General features: G+C 36.7%; 1 protein-coding gene across 1 annotated transcript in view; it reads left to right on the forward strand.

Annotated features, from left to right (window-relative positions):
• The first annotated feature begins 1,169 nt into the window (after window positions 1–1,169).
• The window catches only part of LOC143224817 (atrial natriuretic peptide receptor 1-like), a 65,949-nt gene continuing 44,779 nt past the window's right edge, over window positions 1,170–22,339 (forward strand). The window contains exons 1-7 of the mRNA XM_076453153.1: window positions 1,170–1,358; window positions 2,974–3,109; window positions 8,852–8,943; window positions 14,410–14,548; window positions 17,639–17,720; window positions 19,411–19,537; window positions 22,177–22,251. Coding sequence (XP_076309268.1) covers window positions 1,191–1,358; window positions 2,974–3,109; window positions 8,852–8,943; window positions 14,410–14,548; window positions 17,639–17,720; window positions 19,411–19,537; window positions 22,177–22,251 — 819 coding nt within the window. The 5' untranslated portion in view covers window positions 1,170–1,190. The remainder of the gene's footprint in view (window positions 1,359–2,973; window positions 3,110–8,851; window positions 8,944–14,409; window positions 14,549–17,638; window positions 17,721–19,410; window positions 19,538–22,176; window positions 22,252–22,339) is intronic.

Consider the following 22,339-nt stretch of genomic DNA (forward strand, 5'->3'; position numbering starts at 1 on the left):
GTTAAAATATATTTTGCACACTCTAAATAAAAGAGAGGTGTATCACACGAAGGTGTAAGTTTCACACTTACATCTTCTCCACAAACATCACTCTTTATGCATCCTTGTACGATCTTCTACAAGAAGTTTTGAAATATGTTTCTCTATTTGCATCTTATTCATACTGTGGTGAGATGGTTGAAAGTCACTTTCCTCAAGCTGGCTGGGTATTAAGGTGTGTGTCATGATGCTGAACTATGGATAAAATTATTAATAATCCCATGTTATTTTCTCTTCTCATCATCATCTGCCACTCAATTCCGTCAAGGAACATAGGGCCGCAATCACTTGCGGTTTCATGAACAGGTATTTTAAGTGAGTCGGTTGGTAGCCCACTGCACCGAGCCGTCCCTAATTTATTAATGTAAGACTAGAGAGAAGGCAGCTAGTCATCACTACCCACCGCCAACTCCTAGGCTTCTCTTTTACCAACGAAAATTGGGATTGAACGTCACATTATAACACCCCCACGGCTGGGAGGGGAGAGCACGTTTGGCGCGACTCGGGCGCGAACCCGCGACCCTCAGGTTACGAAGCGCACGCCTTAACGCGCTAGGTCATGCCAGGCCATATTTTCTCTTGTGGTCAGTTCTATTTTGAGCAGGGTGAAAACAAGCATTAAAATATCATCAGCTCCACTGGTTTCGTCTAAAGGTCTGACAACGTATTGTCCATGTAACATTCGCTTGTTTATTTGAAGTACAAGGATAAAGAATACTCTATTTGTGTTTCGCCCACTTAGAGTATCGAAACCATTTTACTGATGTTCTCAGTCCTCAAACACAACTATGTGCCGCTTGTGGGAATGTAATGGGGAAAAGTTGATACGGTCATGAAAGCCCAACACGTGTATCGAAACTTGGTTTCTAGCGTTATAATTTCGTAAATATACCCCTGTGTCGCTGGGGGGGGAACAGAATATGGAATATTTATTTATTTGTAATTTATCACAAAACCGCGTTTTGATCAAGTCTACAGATATGCCGCACTGTCACTGCAGGGGTGGGGCACGTGACACACAATATAGTTTCTGAAATAAGTGTATTAAGTTTGTTAAGAATTTTATGTTACATTTTCTTAGCTGTAAAATGTGAAATAATTTTGAAAGATTATTTTATTTTTTTAGCAAAAGAGAAAATGTTAATCCCTGGATGCGACAAGGAGACAGCCAAACAAGAAACAAGCGAGCTCGGAAAGCTTACGAAGCGCTCTTGACAGTGACGGCAAGAAAACCCGAAACGCCGGAATACGCCGAGTTTTCCCGAGCTGTCAAAGAAATCGCAAGAAAAAAATTTGGGTTTGATTACGGAGAAGAAGAGGTAATTCATTAAAGTGACAAATATTTAAAAAAAAATGGGTCATGACCTCCAGCCCACATCTATTAAATAAACTAGTAGTAATGCCATAAACTTAATAATTAAATTGTATTAATATAATCACACAAAACAATAAATATTCAACATGCTGATCACGTAAATATTCTCACATGAAAAATTCGCACGTATCACTCACAACCTTTACTGGATGGTTTTCTATGACACATCCTCTGTGTGTATGAAACGAGATATGCGGATGGTATTTGCTGTCTAGATCAAATGTTTTTTGAATGTTCGATTGGAATACTTTAAATATTTTATTACATGTCACATTACGCAATTTTTTTATTTCTTTAAAACTGTTTTGAAAGAAATAATTATGTGTTGTTTTTAAAGTACGTTGAGAAAGAAGACAGCTTTGGTTTTATGTTTGGTGAATGCGTGAAGAATAGTTATTCTTGTTTTCGTATTTGAAAAAAAAAATACGATGTCTCCTTTTATTGGTTATTGAGTAACGAAAGGCGTGACTTTCGCAATACGCATTTAACAAGATAAGTTGCATGCTTGTTTGTTTTGAAATTTCGAGGAAAGCTACTAGAGGGCTATCTGCGCTAGCCGTTCCTAATTTTGCAGCGTAAGATTAGAGGGAAGGCAACTTGTCATCACCATCCACCGCCAAATCTTGGGCTACTCTTTAACCAACGAATAGTGGGATTGACCGTAACATTATAATCCTCATCCCGCCAAACATGCTCGCCCTTTCAGCCGTAGGGGCGTTATAAAGTGACGGTCAATCCCACTATTCGTTGGTAAAAGAGTAGCCCAAGAGTTGGCGGTTGGTTGTGATAACTAGCTGCTTTCTCTCTAGTCTTATACTGCTAAATTACGGACGGCTAGCGCAGATAGTCTACGTGTAGCTTTGCGCGAAATTCAAATTAAACAAACAAACATATATCACTTCTCTCCACAACACTTTATAGTGCTTTTTTAGGTGTTTTGTAATATCTTCATTTATACAAATTTTAACTTATTATACGTCTTAAAGAGAATGTTAGTTTTAATTAACTGCGTATTCTACGTGTATAACAAGTACCGTCTGAAAACTTTAAAATATTTTCTGTCCACTAATAAAACAACTCACAGAGTTTTAATCAGTTTTCTTAGTTACAAAATTACCGTTTTACTGAACAAAATGTAGCTTAACGTACGTTGGCCCGGCATGGCCAAGCGTGTTAAGGCGTGCGACTCGTAATCTGAGGGTCGCAGGTACGCATCCCCGTCGCGCTAAATATGCTCGCCCTTTCAGCCGTGTAGGCGTTATAATGTGACGGTCAATCCCACTATTCGTTGGTCAAAGAGTAGCCCAAGAGTTGGCGGTGGGTGGTGATGACTAGCTGCCTTCCCTCTAGTCTTACACTGCAAAATTAGGGACGGCTAGCACAGAGAGCTCTCGTGTAGCTTTGTGCGAAATTCAAAAATAAACAAAATAAAGTACGTTATTTAAATAATAATTTTAAAAAACTCGTTTGTGGTAACTGAATGTTTAAGTAGAACATTTTGTTTCTGTGTAGTTATTTTGTAGATATTGTAAGTTATTTTAGTACAAACAATGTTTTAGGTCAATACTTACGTGACGGCTTTCCACGAAGCAGTTTTACTGTACGTCTTAGCTTTGAACGAAACGTTGGAAGAAGGTGGTCATATCACCAATGGCAGTATTATTACACAGAAAATGTGGAACCGAACTTTCGAAGGTAAACAAAATAACAAGTTTACTATACCTTACAATAACATGGTTTTGTCAAAAACAGGAGAGATAGAATATAATTAAACAATAGTTTTCAGACATATATGTAATTAACTGGAGGTACCACAAGAAAGGGCACAACGTCCACTACTTTCCAAATGGCATACCGTGTTCAAGAAGTAGTAAAGGTTCTATTAATATTGAACTGTACGCTGATGGCGTTACCTATTGGGTAAATAATTGCTCAGTTATAATAATGTTAACAAAAATCTGCAATTAGTTTATATAAATTTAGAGTTATTGTATCAGTTATGGAGGATCTATTTAAAACACAGGAAAGATAGCATTCGAAAAAGAAATGTAAATAAAATTTGAAAATACTAAATTGCAAATATATATGAAAATAATATAGAAATAATAAATAATGTGAAATACCTTGGTTTTTTATTTGATGTGAAATTAACGGGTGTAGAAGATGTAATTTTTTTAGTAAAAAATAGGGTGGATAATAATGTAAGACTAGAATATACTAGCCGATTACCAGTGCATTAGATCCGTGTGTGACGTAATCATGACGTCATATCTGCATCCTGAAAATGGAGACAAATAGTCCTCCGTAACGGGAAATAGAGGCAAAACCGGAAAATCGTGACTACTATTGGAAATCTACATGCACTCAGGATAAACATTTCCGGAGCTAGGGGTTGCATATTGTGTAATAAAAAAAGTTTTTCAGTATCATATAAGCAAAAATTCTATTATAGTATGATAAAGTATACATAAGGTTTTTACTTGAAAAAATATGAAAAATCTAAAGATGTTACAAACAGTTTAGAAATTCTCGTTATCACTAAATAATAAAAGGTTTAAATATCAATGCAGAAGTATAAGAAAAATGATAACTCTTACTTGTTAGAAGAAATTAGAAATAAAACCAAATTTAGATAATTTAATTTCGCTATCTATCTATAGTTTTAAATTTTTTTTTGTAGGATGTAAAATCTTACGTAAAAATAAGTACTTTTATATTTAATTAACATCCATATATAAAGTAATTTATAAGCTTAAATCTGTTATTTATTGAGAAAAAAATTAATGCAGTTATATAATTATCATTATATGGCATTGTAAATGTTAGTACAATACTTTTAAATTTTGTTATTTCAAGATGTTGTGTTGTGTTTATATTAATTGTGATTACTTGTTTCATTATGGTTTAATAACTGGATTGTGAGGTAAATGATAAATTTAAGGTGTTTACATCTATTTACATCTACCTTAAATTTGTATGATTATAAATACATGGTTTTGATGGAGAAGCTTTTTTAACCTGATGTACCAGTCCTTGTTATATATATATATATATATTGATGATAGAGGATAAATCATCATCACATCAATTGTAATCCATTAACGTTTTAAAACCTATTATGTTCACTCTGCCTAATGTTCTACCGAAACAGTAATTATAATGCAACATTGACATAAGAAATTCTAGCGAATCTAACCTTATTTATATAAAGCAAAACTTAGCCCGACCTAAATCATACCAGTATTAAGTTCTTGGACCAATCATGACCAGGTGATTAGGGTGCTCGACTCGCCCTCTGAGGTTCGCGGGCTCGAACCCCCATCCCATCAAACATGCTCACCCTTTGAATCGTGGGAGCATTATAAAGTGTTGGTCAATCCCACTATTCGTTAGTAAAAGAATAGCCCAAACATTGGCGGTGGGCGCTGATGGCTAGCTGCCTTTCCTCTACTGTTACACTACTAAATTAGGGACAGCTAGCGCAGATAGCCCTCGTGTAGTTTTGCGCGAAATTTGAAAAAAAAACACCAAAAAACTTTTAATTTTTATCCTTCCCAAAATCTAGTTTAACCCTTTCTGTAATAGAAAGCAAATGTGTTTTTAATGAGTGCGTTATTCACGAATGTATTTCCTGTTTGTCAATAGATCAAAGTTTGAACTTGATCTCCCGGAGAACGTTATTTCTTTACTCGCTCATCGAAAAGAGCCAGTATCCGCATGATACCGGATATAAAATGGATTAAATGATTCCCCTAAGTGGCTTAATGAAATATTGTCAAGGAACCTCTCATCCTAACTTCCCTTCGACCACCGCACTTGTGCTTAGTAGTGTAACTGCATCTAGTTTATTCTTAATTAAGCTTTATTATGTTTTATTCAGAAAAGTTTTGACGTCGCACGGTGTTTTCAAACCACATTACTTTGGAGTACGAATGAGAAAAGCCTAAACAGTTAGCACTGATAGAAGGCTTTTAAACGACACCAAACAGTGCTTATAAACACCTATAAACCAAAGCTCATCACTATATAGGACTCCAAACGTATTAATATCGTGCGTACATGTACATATCATATCAATAAATGCTCACATAATCGATACGAATACATAAAAAAAACAATTTAAAGAAATTCAGTTAACATCCAGTTTTCCGTTGAGTTTCATAGCTATCAATTAACGATGCGTATATATGCAATAAAACCTCCAGAACTACTGTTTATTTAGCAGTTTTAAGGCTAATTAGTGTCACAAGCCACTGATTTAACATCAGGCGCTCAGCATGTGTTTGAGTCTGCATTATACAAACTTAAAATAACTTGCATGCAAATAAAGACATATAATGGTTTCATATATCAGGCCATCCCATAATTAATGTCCGAATATTTAATACAGAAAGTGCATCATCATTTCTGTCTTTGTAGAATGTTTTAATGATTAAAATATGTAGTAGGACGTGTATAGAAATGTTCAGGCAAATAAAAGAAACTGACCCAACTACACTTTTTCATATCATTAATCAAATAAACCCTTATGAAGATGGATGTGTCTGAGGAGCACATTAGACATATAATGCTTTATGAGTTTAAAAAAAGCAATAGTACATTAGAAACTACATGAAACATTCAAGGTGTTTATTGTGCGGAGTCTCTCAATGTAAGAAAATGTCGAAAGTGGTTTAGAAGTTCAGATCAGGTGACCACATCTTAAACGATGCGCCACGTTCAGGTCGTCCTGTTGAGTTTAATGATGATTTTCTGCTGGCTGCACTTGATGAAGATTGTGCCGTAACAGTTGGAGAATTAGCACGGAAGCTTAATTCAATCCATTCAACAGTTCACCATCATCTGCAACAGCTTGGAAAGGTGACAAAACTTGAAAAATGGATACCCCATGATTTGACAAAAGCCAAACATAGAGCAAGAGTGGACATTTGTAGTTCTCTTCACTTTCGTGAACGTAACTCACTTTTTTGGACAGGTTAATGACTGTAGATGAAAAATGAATATTTTATAAACATGTTAAGCATCCCAGACAACGGCTCAATCAAAGTAAACTGTCTAAAGCACAGCCTAAAATGGACTTCTAGGAAAGTCTTGTTAAGTAGGATATTGTTGGTGTGTTCCACTTTAAGTTGCTGCCACTGAATGTAACTATTACATCCAACTTTTATTGGATAGATAGTGCACTTGAATGTTGTCTGAAATAAAAGAGGCCTGCTTTGATCAATCCTCAAGCTGTTGTATTACACCAGGATAATGCACGGCTCCATACAGCAAGGATCACATCTGTATAGGTTGAAGAGCTAGACTGGGAATAACTTCCACACCTTCCTTATTCTCCAAACCTTGCCATCTGATTATCATCAGTTCCGAAGTTTGCATAACTATCTTGATGGAAAGGAGCTTGGACCACATGAAGATGTCAAACTACCCTCTCTACACTCTTTTCCTCCAAACCTCAAGAATTTTATAGAAGTGACATTCAGAAGCTTGTGAATCATTGGCTGGAAGTAATTAATAATAATGGAACATATATTATTGATTAAATAACATTAAAAGCGTTTGAAATCCTTTCAATTTTTTTGAACCTAAAGTCGGACATTACTTAAGGGATGACCTGATACTTATAAGATTCCTGTGATTACATAAAGTGTAAAATAGACGTTTTTCAGACTATTTCAAGAGCGCGATCGGTTCTAGGCTAGTTGTTTCTTTATTTCCTTTGTTTAATAAAGCTAAGTTATGTATTAACAAGCGTGTTGCGACAAAAGTTCAAAACTAGAAGGAGGGGGGACCATATGTTTTGACTGGGTCTGGAAACTTCTCTTGCACATAACAATAATCTTATAAGTCCGGGTCTGGAGACTTCTCTAGCACATAACAATAATCTTATAAGGCCGGGTCTGGAAACTTCTCTTGCACATAACAATAATCTTATAAGTCCGGGTCTGGAGACTTCTCTAGCACATAACAATAATCTTATAAGGCCGGGTCTGGAAACTTCTCTAGCACATAACAATAATCTTATAAGGCCGGGTATGGAAACTTCTCTAGCACATAACAATAATCTTATAAGGCCGGGTATGGAAACTTCTCTAGCACATAACAATAAGCTTATAAGGCCGGGTCTGGAAACTTCTCTAGCACATAACAATAATCTTATAAGGCCGGGTCTGGAAACTTTTCTAGCACATAACAATAATCTTATAAGGCCGGGTCTGGAAACTTCTCTAGCACATAACAATAATCTTATAAGGCTGGATGTGGAAACTTCTCTAGCATATAACAATAATCTTATAAGGCCGGGTCTGGAAACTTCTCTAGCACATAACAATAATCTTATAAGTCCGGGTCTGGAGACTTCTCTAGCACGTAACAAAAATCTTATAAGGCCGGGTCTGGAGACTTCTCTAGCACATAACAATAATCTTATAAGGCCGGGTCTGGAAACTTCTCTAGCACATAACAATAATCTTATAAGGCCGGGTCTGGAAACATCTCTAGCACATAACAATAATCTTATAAGGCCGGGTCTGGAAACTTTTCTTGCACATAACAATAATCTTATAAGTCCGGGTCTGGAGACTTCTCTAGCACATAACAATAATCTTATAAGGCCGGGTCTGGAAACTTCTCTAGCACATAACAATAATCTTATAAGGCCGGGTATGGAAACTTCTCTAGCACATAACAATAATCTTATAAGGCCGGGTCTGGAAACTTCTCTAGCACATAACAATAAGCTTATAAGGCCGGGTCTGGAAACTTCTCTAGCACATAACAATAATCTTATAAGGCCGGGTCTGGAAACTTTTCTAGCACATAACAATAATCTTATAAGGCCGGGTCTGGAAACTTCTCTAGCACATAACAATAATCTTATAAGGCTGGATGTGGAAACTTCTCTAGCATATAACAATAATCTTATAAGGCCGGGTCTGGAAACTTCTCTAGCACATAACAATAATCTTATAAGTCCGGGTCTGGAGACTTCTCTAGCACATAACAATAATCTTATAAGGCCGGGTCTGGAGACTTCTCTAGCACATAACAATAATCTTATAAGGCCGGGTCTGGAAACTTCTCTAGCACATAACAATAATCTTATAAGGCCGGGTCTGGAAACATCTCTAGCACATAACAATAATCTTATAAGGCCGGGTCTGGAAACTTCTCTAGCACATAACAATAATCTTATAAGACTGGATGTGGCAACTTCTCTAGCACATAACAATAATTTGATAAGGCTGGATGTGGAAGCTTCTTTAACAAGTAACAATAATCATATAAAAACAATTGAACAGACTCTGATACATTTGCGGTATCTGCTCTACATAAATTAACGTTTAATATTATATCGTTTTGTAAAATGTTTTTACCTTTTGTTGTTGTCTTTTTTCTAGAACATGATAACATGTGTTATAATCTGTGATATTTTAGGGATTACAGGAAGTGTGAGTATTGACGAGAACGGGGATCGAAAGGCAGATTACTCGTTGTTAGATATGGATCCAACGACTGGTTTGTTTCAGGTAAAGTTAATTAAACCGTAAAGTAGTAATAGCAGTAGTAATACTGACGTCATATACTCTCCTTTATATACTCTTCAAAAAAAGAAACGCAAAAGGCAAAATTTGAGACAAAACAAGTTTGTTCCGGGTAGTTCTGTATGACATGTGTGAAACTTTGCACATTCACTGCTGAACATCCAAAGTCTGCAAAGGCGAAGTCCTCGTTCACTAGTTGAAGTTTAACGTCACTCAACGTCGATAACGAGTATGCCCCCCATGAGCATTAATAACTGCTTGGCATCTCCTGCTCATGGAAGCGATGAGATGACGAATCACATCCTGTGGAATGGCTGTCCACTCAGCCTGCAAAGCTGCTGCAAGCTGAGGTAGAGTCTGCGGTTGAGGTTGTCGCCGTCGCAGACGTCGGTCCCACTCGTCCCAGAGATGTTCGATGGGGTTTAAATCTGGTGATCTGGAGGGCCAGGGAAGAACGTTGATGTTGTGGTGTCTCAAGAAGACAGTGATGAGTCGGACTGTGTGTGAACGGGCGTTGCCATGTTGAAAAACGTCGTTGACGTTCACCACGATGGGTTGCACATGGGGCCTAAGAATATCGTCTATGGTTGCGTACGGTCTGATCGGAAATCCTACGCAGCCCTGGTATGGTTGAGGCAGTAGACGTCGCAGTGGTGGTCCTATCCCGAAGGTGACGTAACCGGATGTAGCGATCTTGTGCGGGCGTGGTCACACGAGGTCTGCCAGATCGTGGACGGTCACGAATTGATCTATGTTGTTGGTGACGATTCCATAGCCTTGTGATGGTGCTTGGGTGGACATTCACAGCTATGGCAAAATCTGATCGAGATTCGCCTGCTTTCAAGCGACCAATGGCGTTGTTGCGTTGTGCTTCTGTCAGTCTTGGCGTAACTGTATTGCGTGTCGGTGGCTTTACACTGAGCTATGGAAACCGAGAACCCGTCACTTTTGAAGGGATTTTGCACATGTTGCACTTGCAGAATATGCAGATCTCTCAAACAAATTTATTGGAGACGAATGCGTTTTGGCGAAAAATTCGATGTTTTCCTCCGTTTCCAAAGTGCACAACTTTTATTGTCATTTTGGTTGACAATCAGTACCTTAACACTTGTAACATCACATACTCTGAGCTTGTAACGTTATTACATATATTTCTCTTTAAAATAAATAAAAAATATCCCTTTTGCGTTTCTTTTTTGAAGAGTATATAATCTTACCTCTTCATAGAGTTTCGGCCAAGTGGTCAGGGTGCCCGACTCGCCCTCTAAGGTTCGGGGGAGTTATAATTACATGGTGAATCCCACTATTCGCTGGTAAAAGATTAGCCCAAGAGTTGGTGGTGGGTGGTGATAACTAGCTGCCTTCCCGCTAGTCTTACACTGTTAAATTAGGAACGGCTACTGCAGGTAGCCCTCGTGAAGCTTTGCGCTAAGTTCAAGTTAAACAAACAAATCATGGAGTTTCTATCGGAAAAATATAATACACTCTATGCCACAAAATATCCAGTGTGTTTCTTCAGAACACCGTATTTCATATAAAATCAGTGTAAAACATCCGCTCAAACGGTCTCAGAATACTATCACAAAAGTCTCTAAGAACATTATTTTAGACGCTTCACTAGAATGTCATTGTAAAATCTGTATGATATTTTCATTGTGAAGTCTGTTTAGACATATTATTACAGTCTTTATCCTAACATGTTTATACAACCTTTACATACTGTAATCATTATTAGATTCGAAGAACCTACGACAGTGGCCCGGCATGGCCAGGTGGGTTAAGGCTTGCGACTGGTAATCTGAGGGTCGCGGGTTCGAATACCCATCGCACCAAACATGCTCGCCCTTTCAGCCGTGGTGGCATTATATTGTGATGGTCAATCCAACTACTTGTTGGTAAAAGAGTATCCCAAAAGTTGGCGGTGGGTGGTGCTGACTAGCTGCCTTCCCTCTAATCTTACACTGGTAAATTAGGGATGGCTAGCGCAGATAGCCCTCGAGTAGCTTTGCGAGAAATTCAGAATAACTACTAATAACTAGTCTATGATAATAACATTGTATAATCACAGCTGTAAAGTGATTGTCGTAGTATTGCTAACTGATATGTAGCAACGTTAACTCTTTTATAACATGAAGATTTTCAATAATTTAATGGGATATTATTTCGGTATGTGTTTCATGCCTTATGAGTACAATTTATGTGTTATATTTTATATAATTCTTTGTGGAAGTGAGCCCTAGTAAATATATATATTTAAAGTGTGTGTGTGTGTGTGTGTGTTTTCTTAGAGCAAAGCCACACCGGGCTATCTGCTGAGCCTACGAGGGGAATCTAACCCCTGATTTTAGCGTTTTAAATCCGTAGACTTGTTGCTGTACTGGCGGGGTTCGTTTAAAGAGTGATAGAACTGTGCACTGCAACTTTAAAAATCTAACATAGAGCTATGAATCCTAGAAATGAGATTACTCATCCATAATCCTATAACATATACCCTTGGTAACGAATTTCCTAAGTCTTACTACGTGGACAACAGCATTGCCATTTGATGATAAAGAATACGGGTATTAAGTACTAATATGGCGATATATGGCACGACGCCAACAGACCAGCTGTATCTGTCTCAGTGCCGACGTTTTCTTCGTGGCTTTTTATGAATCATACGTCGTAAAGCTTGTCTTGTTATACTGGTCTTTACCACGAACTGTGCCTCAAGATACGTGTGATAGAGTGAACATAAAAAAAACAACTAATCACGACATAAATACTTTTGTCTCTAAAGAACATCGGAGAAAATAAAAGCCCCACTGTTTATTATGTATTCTATATTTTTGAATTTCGCTCAAAGCTACACGAAGGCTATCTGCGTTAGCCGTCCCTAATTTAGCAGTGTAAGACTAGAGAGAAGACAGCTATTCATCATCACCCACTGCCAACTATTGGGCTACTTTTTACCAACGAATAGTAGGATTGACCATCACGTTATAACGCCTCCATGACTGAAAGGGCGAGCTTGTTTGGTGTGACGGGGATTCAAACCCCTGATCCTCAGATTACGAGCCGAGTGCCTTAACCATCTGGTCATGCCGGGCAAAACATCAGAATAACAACATAATAATAATAAAAAATAATATCGTGTGTAGCAATTAGCGAATAATATAACAATAGTAAACGGAACAAAATGTCAGAAGTCTGATATCCGATAAACTAATTTCGCCGCATTCAAAAGACAACGAGAGCTTATAACGCCACAATTCGGGGCTCATTACTTGTTGTGAGCAAAGCAAAAGGATTTCGCTGTGTAACTTTGTGCTTAACGACAACAAGTTATTTAAAAGACATTGTATTACCGTCCTTTTTTTAACTTTTATATGCTTGTATTTAAGCACAAAGTTACACAATGGGCTATCTGCGCTTTTCCCACCACGGGTATCAAAACCTGGTTTCTAGCGGTTTGAGTCCAAAGAAATCCAGCTGTGCCACTGGGAGGCGCTTTTAAATGAATTGACGTCTATGATATAGATATTAAAATTATCACACAATTTATTATGCTTCGTTTTATTAAGCAATTTTATTGAACGAATAACTGTACAGTTAAAGTGAGGGGCATCTTAGAAATATAAGAACGTGGTGTCACAAAGTCATAAAATATATTGGTAGGAACTTCATTAAAATACTTGGATTACTTGTTTGTTTTATGAATTTCGCGCAAAGCTACTCGAGGGCTATCTGCGCTAGCCGTCCCTAATTTAGCAGTGTAAGATTAGAGGGAAGGCAGCTAGTCAGCACCACCCACCGCCAACTCTTGGGCTACTCTTTTACCAACGAATAGTGGGATTGACCGCACGTTATAATGCCCCCACGGCTGAAAAGGGAAGCATGTTTGGTGCGACGGGAACTCGAACCCGCGACCCTCAAATTACGAGTCGAACGCTTTAACCCACTGGCCATTCCGGGCCATAGTTGGATCACATAATTGACTCTGCTGTAAATTGTGTATATCGTTGTTGCTTACCCTAAAATCAGAATATTTCGTCCGTGTAAAAAGACATTACTTCATCACAAAATCAAAGAAAACGTTCCATTTCTTAAGACGTAAGACACCTCAGTTGATAGAATATGACATTCAATAATGATATGTCTAACGCTGTTCGGAACTGTTTCAAATACATAATGTAATTAATGATTCAATGAAATTAAACTTGTAATTTTCTGGTTACGATGGGACTTGAAAAGGAGAATCATTTCTTGTGTCCCACTGTAGGATAGCTCTAAGTTTACGGACCTACAACGCCAAAATCCGAGGTTGGATTTCCCGCAGTGGACACGGCAGACAGCTTAATGTACTCTAGAACAAATTACTTCTTGCGAAATGGATAAAATAATATTTTCAAATATAAGTAAACAAATCAATGGCTTAGCAGTAAGTTTTAGAATCTACAACACTAATATTTGGGTTTTGATGCTCGAGATGAGCCCATTAAAGCTTAATGCTTTAAAACAAACAAACAATTAAAAACAAAGCCAATGAGTCCCTGGAAAAAAATCATATAATAGGTCTTAGTTCATATATAGACCTAATTTTACAATGTCGTATTTCGTTTGTTTTAGTTTAATACAAAAAATAGCATAATATAACAAATTTAGATAATTTTGTAACATGTAAATTACAACGTTACTAAATTATAGTCAGTTGATACTTATGTCATTCCAGTGGCTTAACAGTATGTCTGAAGTCTTATAACGCTACAAACCGAGTTTCGATACCTGTGGTTAGTCCTGCACTGAAACCTCATTCTGGCTGGGTGTAGCTTAGTTTTAGCGTGCTTGAGGTACGAATACGAAAGCTTGCGGCTTGCGTTTGGTGACTGTGGTAAACGGCCAAATCTGACCATTCGACCACAGCAGGGTAGTCCAAGAGTTGAAGGTTGGTCCTGCTAACTAGCCATTTTCACGGTACTCTATCAGCTTCAAAGTGAGGGATGGTTATGCTCAGATAGTTTGTTTTGTTTTGGCCGGCATGACCAGGTGGTTAGGGGGCGCTCGACTCGTATTCCGAGGGCCGCGGGTTCTAATTCCAGTTACGCCAAACATGTTCGCCCTTTCAGCCGTGGGGTCGTTAAAATGCGATGGTTAATCCACCATTTGTTTCTAAAAGAGTAGCCCAAGAGTTGGCGGCGGGTGATGATGGCTAGCTGCCTTCCTTCTAGTCTTACACTGTTCAATAAGGGACAGTTGACCCAGATATCCGTCATGTATGTCTGTGCGAAATTCAAAACAAACAAATGATATAGAAACGGTGAGGAAACCCTGTATTTTAAGGATTTTTATTCTATGTGTGTGTTGTTTATGAGAAAATTAATTACACAAAATTGACAACAAACACTCATTAATATTGTTTATTACACAACGTTTTTATTTTGTCTGTATATATATATATATATATATATATAGGTAGTGGCAAACTATTACGGTGACAGTGGACAGTTTGAAGATGTTCCAGGAGTGAAAATTCATTGGGCTGGTGGGCGAAAAGACCCCCCACCAGATACTCCACCTTGTGGGTTTGACAATTCCAAATGTCCGGATAAAGGTTTATATTGTTTCATTTTATAACTTAAAAATTTGTTTTACTACAGCAGAAATAACTGTCGCACTGAAATGACACTTAATATTTTAATAATAATACCAAGTTATCATGTTATTTTTTTCTTTCGAAAGAGAAAGAGAGATTGGTCTTTGATACTAAATATTACTAGTTTAATCATTACAAATAGTTTCACTATGTTTTTTAAATTGTGACTAAATTTATGATTTTTTTTTCTTAGTTTAGTGCATGGATTTAGAAATAACTCAGATCCCTTAAGATGGTTGAGCTTTGTAAGATATTACTGGGATTATGGCCAAAAGTATCGTTAGCAGAGAAGGTAGTTAACTAATGATAGAATGCAATATAGTTACTATAACGATTTATAACGGCAGTGTTTGTATGTTGGGATATGTCAACAGAATAATGGCCTTTGCTTTCAATCCATTACTTCGTTTGTTTTGAATTTTGCGCAAAGTTACACGAGGACTATCTGCGATGGCTGTCCCTAATTTTGCAGTGTAAGATTAGAGGGAAAACAACTAATGATCACCATCCATCACCGTCTCTTGGGCTGCTCTTTCACCCACCGTCATAATTGTTATGCCTCATATAACTCAACCAAACCATGTTAAAGAAACTTTGTATACGTAATGTACTGTTTCGAAAAAGCCATAAAGGAAAACTTTGTTAACGTGTCCGGAACTCTTTACATGCGCGACGTAACATTAATTTGCTAGTTACAAATTCGATGGTATTTGTTTACCATTTACTTAGCGGAAGTTGTTGTTGTTGTTCTCTCCATAAAACTTGTCGTTTGGCGTTGAAAACAGCTGCTAATTCCCTTTCTGTGCTTTTATGGGTTTTTTTTCAATAAATAATAAGAAAAACAACACAATCCGAGTTGTAATCGTTCGGTTCATTTCTCCAAAGCCTTGTTTGGCCAGCACTGGTCAGTTACTTCACAGAAGCTGGGCCAATGTATCAAGATAAACAGATAATGAAATCAGCAAATGTTCCTTAACTAATGTCACGTGTCAACAAACACAGCAGAAAAGGAATGAGATAAAACACAAACAATACAGAAAAACATTAGAGTGGAACAACACCGAACTGATTAGTCCTAAAAAAAAAAGTTGAAGCTTTGGTTTCTATCGGAAAGTCTTGTATGGAAGATGGGGAAGCTGTGTCAGAGACGTTTTTGATTACGAGAAACCCACTTGAAATAAAAATGTATCTCAGTACGGCTGATAGAGGTATTAACACTTTTATTGACAAGGAGAGAGCAACTTGTCTCTGAGATACATTTTGTCTCAAACATGTGTTTTCTGTGTATATAATTAAAGAATTGTGACGGTTAAGTGCACATAAATGTAATTTGAATGATTAAAAAGTAACATTTTTGTTAGCTTCGATTTTAATATCCATTTATAAGACGTTAGTATTGGTTAAATAGTATTATAATAAGAATTTAGAAAGAATTAAAATGATGCTTACAATGTGTAGTCCCCAGTGGCTCAGCGGTATGTCCGCGGACTTACAACGCTAAAAACCGGATTTTTCGATACCCGTGGTAGGTAGAGCACAGATAGCCTACTGTGTAGCTTTGTGCTTAATTCAAAACAACAACAACAACAAAACAACTACAATGTGTAATTTGAAACGTCATCGTGTTGTGATAGTCTGTCTAGTTATTCAGCTCAAAGCGATACAAAGCCCCTACAGCGGCGGGTATTGTGGGTTGGTTAAAAGAAATCGTGAACCAAGAAGTGATTAAGTTATAAAGAAACTTTAGAGACCTAAGGACAAACGGATCAGTTTCAAACAGAGGTTAACACTTATTGTCTTGTATCATTGGCACACATAATGCACACAATTAGCAATTGGTACTTTATTCAAGACCAGAATCGATGCTTCGAGTACTCTCTACTCATAAGAACAAATGATAATATTTAGTGCTATTTCAATCTGATGGGTACCTCAGGTACACGTGAACTAAATAGTTTAGAAAAATAACTATCTTTATACTCCAAATATATATATAAAGTTTGTTGTTTTTTTAACCAACGTTTCGTCTTTGAGGCTTCATCAGGGTTAATAAAATGTATTAATACCTCCAGTATGGACAACAGATTTTGAAAGACATGTGCAAAACGTCCTATATTCCTAGTACACCGTTATTAATTTTGAATTTCTTACCTGAAAAAAAGACAGTCACTTTGCAACACCTACTATCCCAAGGGCTTTGCTCAACTCTGAACGGAGGGCTCTTGTTTTTGAATTTTGTGCAAAGTTGCACGAGGACTATATGCGCTAGCCGTCCCTAATTTAGCAGTGAAAAACTAGAGGGAAAGCAGCTTGTCATCTCCACCTACCGACAAATCGCAGGCTGCTTTTTTATCAACGAACAGTGGGATTGACTGTACCATTATAACATCCCCACGGCTGAAAGGGAGAGCATGCTTGGTGTGACGGGGATTCGAACCCGAAACTCTCAGACTGCGAGTCGAGCGCCTTAACAACCTGGCTATGCCAGGCCGCAGATGATTGACTGGCACCTCATAATATACCACCAACAATGGGGTTAGAGCCTTAGATTTTCACGTTGACAGCCCAACACTCAACTTCTTGACTCGGATTGGCAATGTGTGGTGATTAGAGTGCTCGTCTTGCAATTTGTGGGTCGCGGGTTCAAATCCCCATCGCCAAACACGCTTGTCCATTGAACTGTGTGGTGTTACGATCAGTTCCTACTATTCCTGAATAGCCCAAGAGTTAATTATATATAGTCTTAACCAACTGTCTTCTGTCTAGTGTATCGCTGATAAATTAGGGACAGCTAGCTCGGATAGCCCGAGTACACCTTTACGCGAAATTTAAAACAAAACCAAAACGTTCAGACAATATTGCCACGCCCAATTTAATGTAGGTTTGAGTCAGTTATATTTGTTATCGTTCATCGGAATTTACATTTAAATAAAAAAAAAAACATTTTAAACTAATCGAAATAAAGTACGATAGTTTAGCAAAGAGTCATTCAGGCTTCTGTTTCATAAACAGACATTAAATGTTTATTTTCAAATTTCTGTTTTCCAGAAATCTCGCACTACGTGGTGGTCAGCGCTGTCCTGACTGTTCTACTTATTATTCTCTGCATATTTTCCCTCTTCGTGTACAGGTACAGTTGTTTGAACTTCTTTTTATCATTTTTTGCGCTCATTTTTAATGCAGCAACAAATATTGACGACTAAAATTATATATTAATTTTCGATAGACTAGTGTTCAGTAAAGTTTAATGTTTGTTGTTAAACAATCGCTTTCTGTGTATTTATGGTTCATTTGTTGTTTATTTTTGTGATTGCGTGGAAGTATCGTTGTTGTTCTTTTTTACACATTTAAATAAATGTTGTTAAACTTCTAGTAAAAATATTAATGGTTAAGTGAATGTCAACTTGTACAGATATTCGGAGATACTTTTAAAAAATTAGACAAGTAAGTTTGTGATTTGAAAATCGTAACAAATATAATTTGTTTGTTTGCTTTGAATTTGCAGAAAGGTACTCAAGGGCTATCTGCGCTATACGTTCCTAGTTTAGCAGTGTAAGACTAGGGGAAGGCAGCTAATCATCACCACCCACCTCCAACTCTTGAGCTACTCTTTTACCAACGAATAGTGGGATTAATCGTAACATTATAACGTCCCCACGGCTGAAAGGGCGAGCATGTTTGGTGCGAGGGGTACTCGAACCCGCGACCCTCGGATTACGAATCGATTGCCTTAACCACCTGGCCATGCCGAGCCCATATTTAATTTTAATACATAGATAAAGCCTACGTAATTAGAACGAGAATGTATCTAATGTTCAGAAATGCAGTGCGTTGTTAGAAGTAACACGTGAAAGAAATTATAATTTCCGAACAACGTTTTAGTAGACCTGACAGAATTATTTTGGCATAATTTCTCTCGTAAACCATTAAAGCTATTTCTCAACAAGCATGTGAATTATCACGTACAATCAATACAAAAAGAAGCAGTTACAATATTTTAACGAACTATGTGATCTGTGCTACTTTCAAAACTCTTAATTATATTAGTTTGTATACGTTGAATATAATAAATTATGTTGAGATTCAAAACCGAATAAATTTTATTGTTAATTGAGAATGAAACACTTTTCTTTTAAATATGTCAGTAGTATACATCTAACACAGTAATGTATGTCGAACAGTGATTAACGTGCCTAATTATGAATCTGAGGTGCATGGTTTTCGTCCCGTTACCTCTGGAAAAAACATCGTACTCCGCACCTTGTGGCCGTCGGTGTGTTATACCAGTAACAGTCAAATTCTACTACTCAGTCAGACTAGAATAGCCCCAGAGTTTCCTACTCATGCAACTTTTCAAAATTAAGAACTGCTAGCTTTGCACGATAATATACAAACAATTCGAACTTTAATAGCGAAATGTGCATGACAGGTGTTATATATCTTATATTTAAAATTTAAAAATTTCTCTGACTATTCATAAATACAACATAATAGTTTTGGTTTCTGAATACAGAAAAAAATGCGCGTTTTCTTCAGTTTTTCGCAATCTGTATTTCTTCCACTGTAGCCTTAAATACTCTCGAATATCGTGTTTAATAACCCTGTAGTTTTGTATTAGAAATTTGGATCTCGATTATTATAGATCAGTATTAGGGCTGTGTTTGCTTTATTATTTTGATTTTGCCAGGGAGATAAGTTCGCTGATCACGTTTCTTGCAGCACTAAATTAATTCCAATAACAAATTACTTACCAATTTTGTTAGATTACTGATACAGAGTCAAGAGTTAGAGTTTTCACACCTTTTGACTCTTCCCATCAGACACTTCAAGTTAGAAGCTGAATTAGCATCCATGACTTGGAAGATAAAATGGGATGATATAACAACAGCTCCAAACGAACTGAAAGGCTTAGAATCGAGAAGAAGCTTGACTCGAATCAGTCATGCGGTAAGTCTGTTTCTTGCATGTAAAAGATACACATAAGATGTTCGTGTCATTTTTCATTCTTAAAATAATTAAAAAAATAAAGGGTGTCTGATAACATTTACTTTAAAATTATAGATAATTTTCTTTTGGGCAGAGGAGGTGCCCAGTTTATCCTATTGTTGTAGCACCAGGTTTATTAAGCTAGTTTTATTTCTTCTATATTATCCACTCAAATAGAAACGTTTGGAACTTCTACTAGTCTCGCCTCGTTAACGTTCAGTATAATTACGATGCGGCTCTTTGCTTGGAGATTAACTGATTAGAACGTGGATTTTTCTCGAAACATTTGTTAGTGTAAAACCCTAAAAGTACGACTTTTGTTACACAGCGACTGGATCAATATTCTTTACAATACATCAGTTTCAGTCTATGATGTTGCAAGAACAGATGGAAACGTATAACTGTATCATATAAGTGAGATTTAGCACGCGATCTGGTTTCTATTCAATTTACTACCTGGTGACACATTAGACAAAACAAAACTGGAACTTAAATAATGGGTGTACTCACAGATATTCTACCAAACTGTCGTTGGGATTATTGGAATCTATTCATCTCAGGAAAAAAAGAAATTGTTTACTGACCGTTCGAAAACTGTTTACTTCTGATATGTCGACAGGGTATTTCCTTACAAGCACAACATGGAAATATATTAACATTAAAACAATCAAAATGTCTGTAAACAATGGAAATGTTACGACACCAATGGAGTGATTCGATTCGACTTACAGTCAGCAATTTCCGAATTAATAATCAACACAATTGCCTTTTAGAAGATCAGCTGTAAAAATACAGAAGGACACTGAAAATTAGAATATTATTGTCACCTTCTGATGCCATGTAATGACTAACTTCAAATAGTGGTTCTCTGCTCAGACAAAATTAACTTATGTTTTACTTAGTTTATTTACAGCCAAAACGTTAGCGCAAGATGGTATCTAGTTTTGTTTTGTATATTTTTAGTGACCCTAATGATGACGATGTCTCCTTGGTAAATTCATTGAAGAAAATCATATTTTGAATAAATTCAAAATACGGCACCATCTTAAACTTTGTTCTGGAAACATGATGTTCGTTTAAAATCATATAAACGAAACGTATGAGCATGGCAATCGTGTCGCACCCGTATTTGCCGTACTAATGATGGACTGTTTTGGTGGCAATATGTAATGCCCTAAACGTATGACTGAAGATAATTGAATAATCGCATAAGTAAATGCTTATGGCATGAAAACCTATTTAAGCTAAATAGATTCCCCAACAATGTCTACCAAATCCTCTCTGATTCACTCCAGACCATCCAGAATAAATAAATGTTGGTTATCCTGCACAGATTCCAGATTTGTAAACTTCCTGTTAAATTGTCTCAACAGTTACAGATTGGAGCTGTTTTAAGGTAAAGTCTGAAATACTTAAAATTATACCATGACTCTTAAGAAATGGGATTCATGTTAAATAATTATTAATATCAATCTAAAGACGTCTGTCTCATCACTCATTGCTTTTTAAACATTATAGTAAGAATTCCCGAAACGACGTAAGAGAGGAAAATCCTAGTTATCTCATTGTAACATCTTGTGTCAAAACTTTGCGAATCTTTGCATCAGAGTCGTCCAAATGCTGGAAAATTATTTTACGGTCAGATTTCCTGTTTGTTTTTTTCTGTTTTTCTAAAAACAACAGTCTCTTCTTCAGAAAATCAAACTGTTTCTCAACAAACCCGAATCTCTCGGACATATATCCTGTAAAAAATATTAATAATGATGAAAAAAAGCTCAAATTATATTTGCTGACAGCGAGTCTCAACATTAACTTTTGTAAAACTTGAGCTGCACTCATAAAAAAATATGAAAGTTAGAACAAATGAATATCACATGAACTCCGGAGCTTAGCGGCAATAAGCATGTAAGAGCCGTCTATGTATCGAAAATAACAAGTTGTATCTTGTTACAGTATACATCATGTGCTAATTTACTGACTACCTAATCCCGATCTTTATGATGGATACTCTCGGGACTAACAAGAGGGAATCTTCATTAGCCATGGCGTTTGAAATTCCTTTTAGACAGGATTAGAGCAAATTAATCTATGAGCTCTTAGGCGTGAACTATTACATCAATCAAAAGGATTTGACCTCCATAGTCTAAATCGCTTAACAGATGACGAAGCTCTGAGCTATTTTGTACTTGATAAATAATTTGGAGCTATTCTGTGAACTGATATGTTAGGGCTAAAAATATACTTCACAATCAAAATATTTTATTTTACTGTGTTAGTGTAGTTAAAAAGCTAAGTGCGATAAAAATATCATTGCTAAAGAAAACTGGGTGATCTACTACTTAGTATTTTATTATTTTACTTTCTGATTTATTTACAATCGCTAGTTAATACAGCGCTACTATTACTATGTAATGTAGGCAAATCTAATACATTTCTCTTTTATAATGATTCCAGTACGTGTCATCTTGTTAATGTTTGTCGCTTACCTTCGTTGTCACATTTGTAATCTTATTACAGTGTTACTAAATAGCACCGATATTAATAGTTGTGAAACTTATCTAGTAAGGTTATTATAAATAGTTCGTTTCTTTCCTTGATAGAGTGAATACTCTTCGGACACGTTCGTTTTGACTGCTCTAAACAGACAGGTATCCATCAGGACAGGTTATTACAAGGTAACCAAAATTCTAAATAGACAAGAATTATACTGTTTTTAAACCTCTGGATTCCGGTTCTAAGGAACAAAAATGACCATAAAAATTT

The sequence above is a fragment of the Tachypleus tridentatus genome, chromosome 9 (genome assembly GCF_004210375.1).
Source record: "Tachypleus tridentatus isolate NWPU-2018 chromosome 9, ASM421037v1, whole genome shotgun sequence".
Classification (NCBI taxonomy): Eukaryota; Metazoa; Arthropoda; class Merostomata; order Xiphosura; family Limulidae; genus Tachypleus; species Tachypleus tridentatus.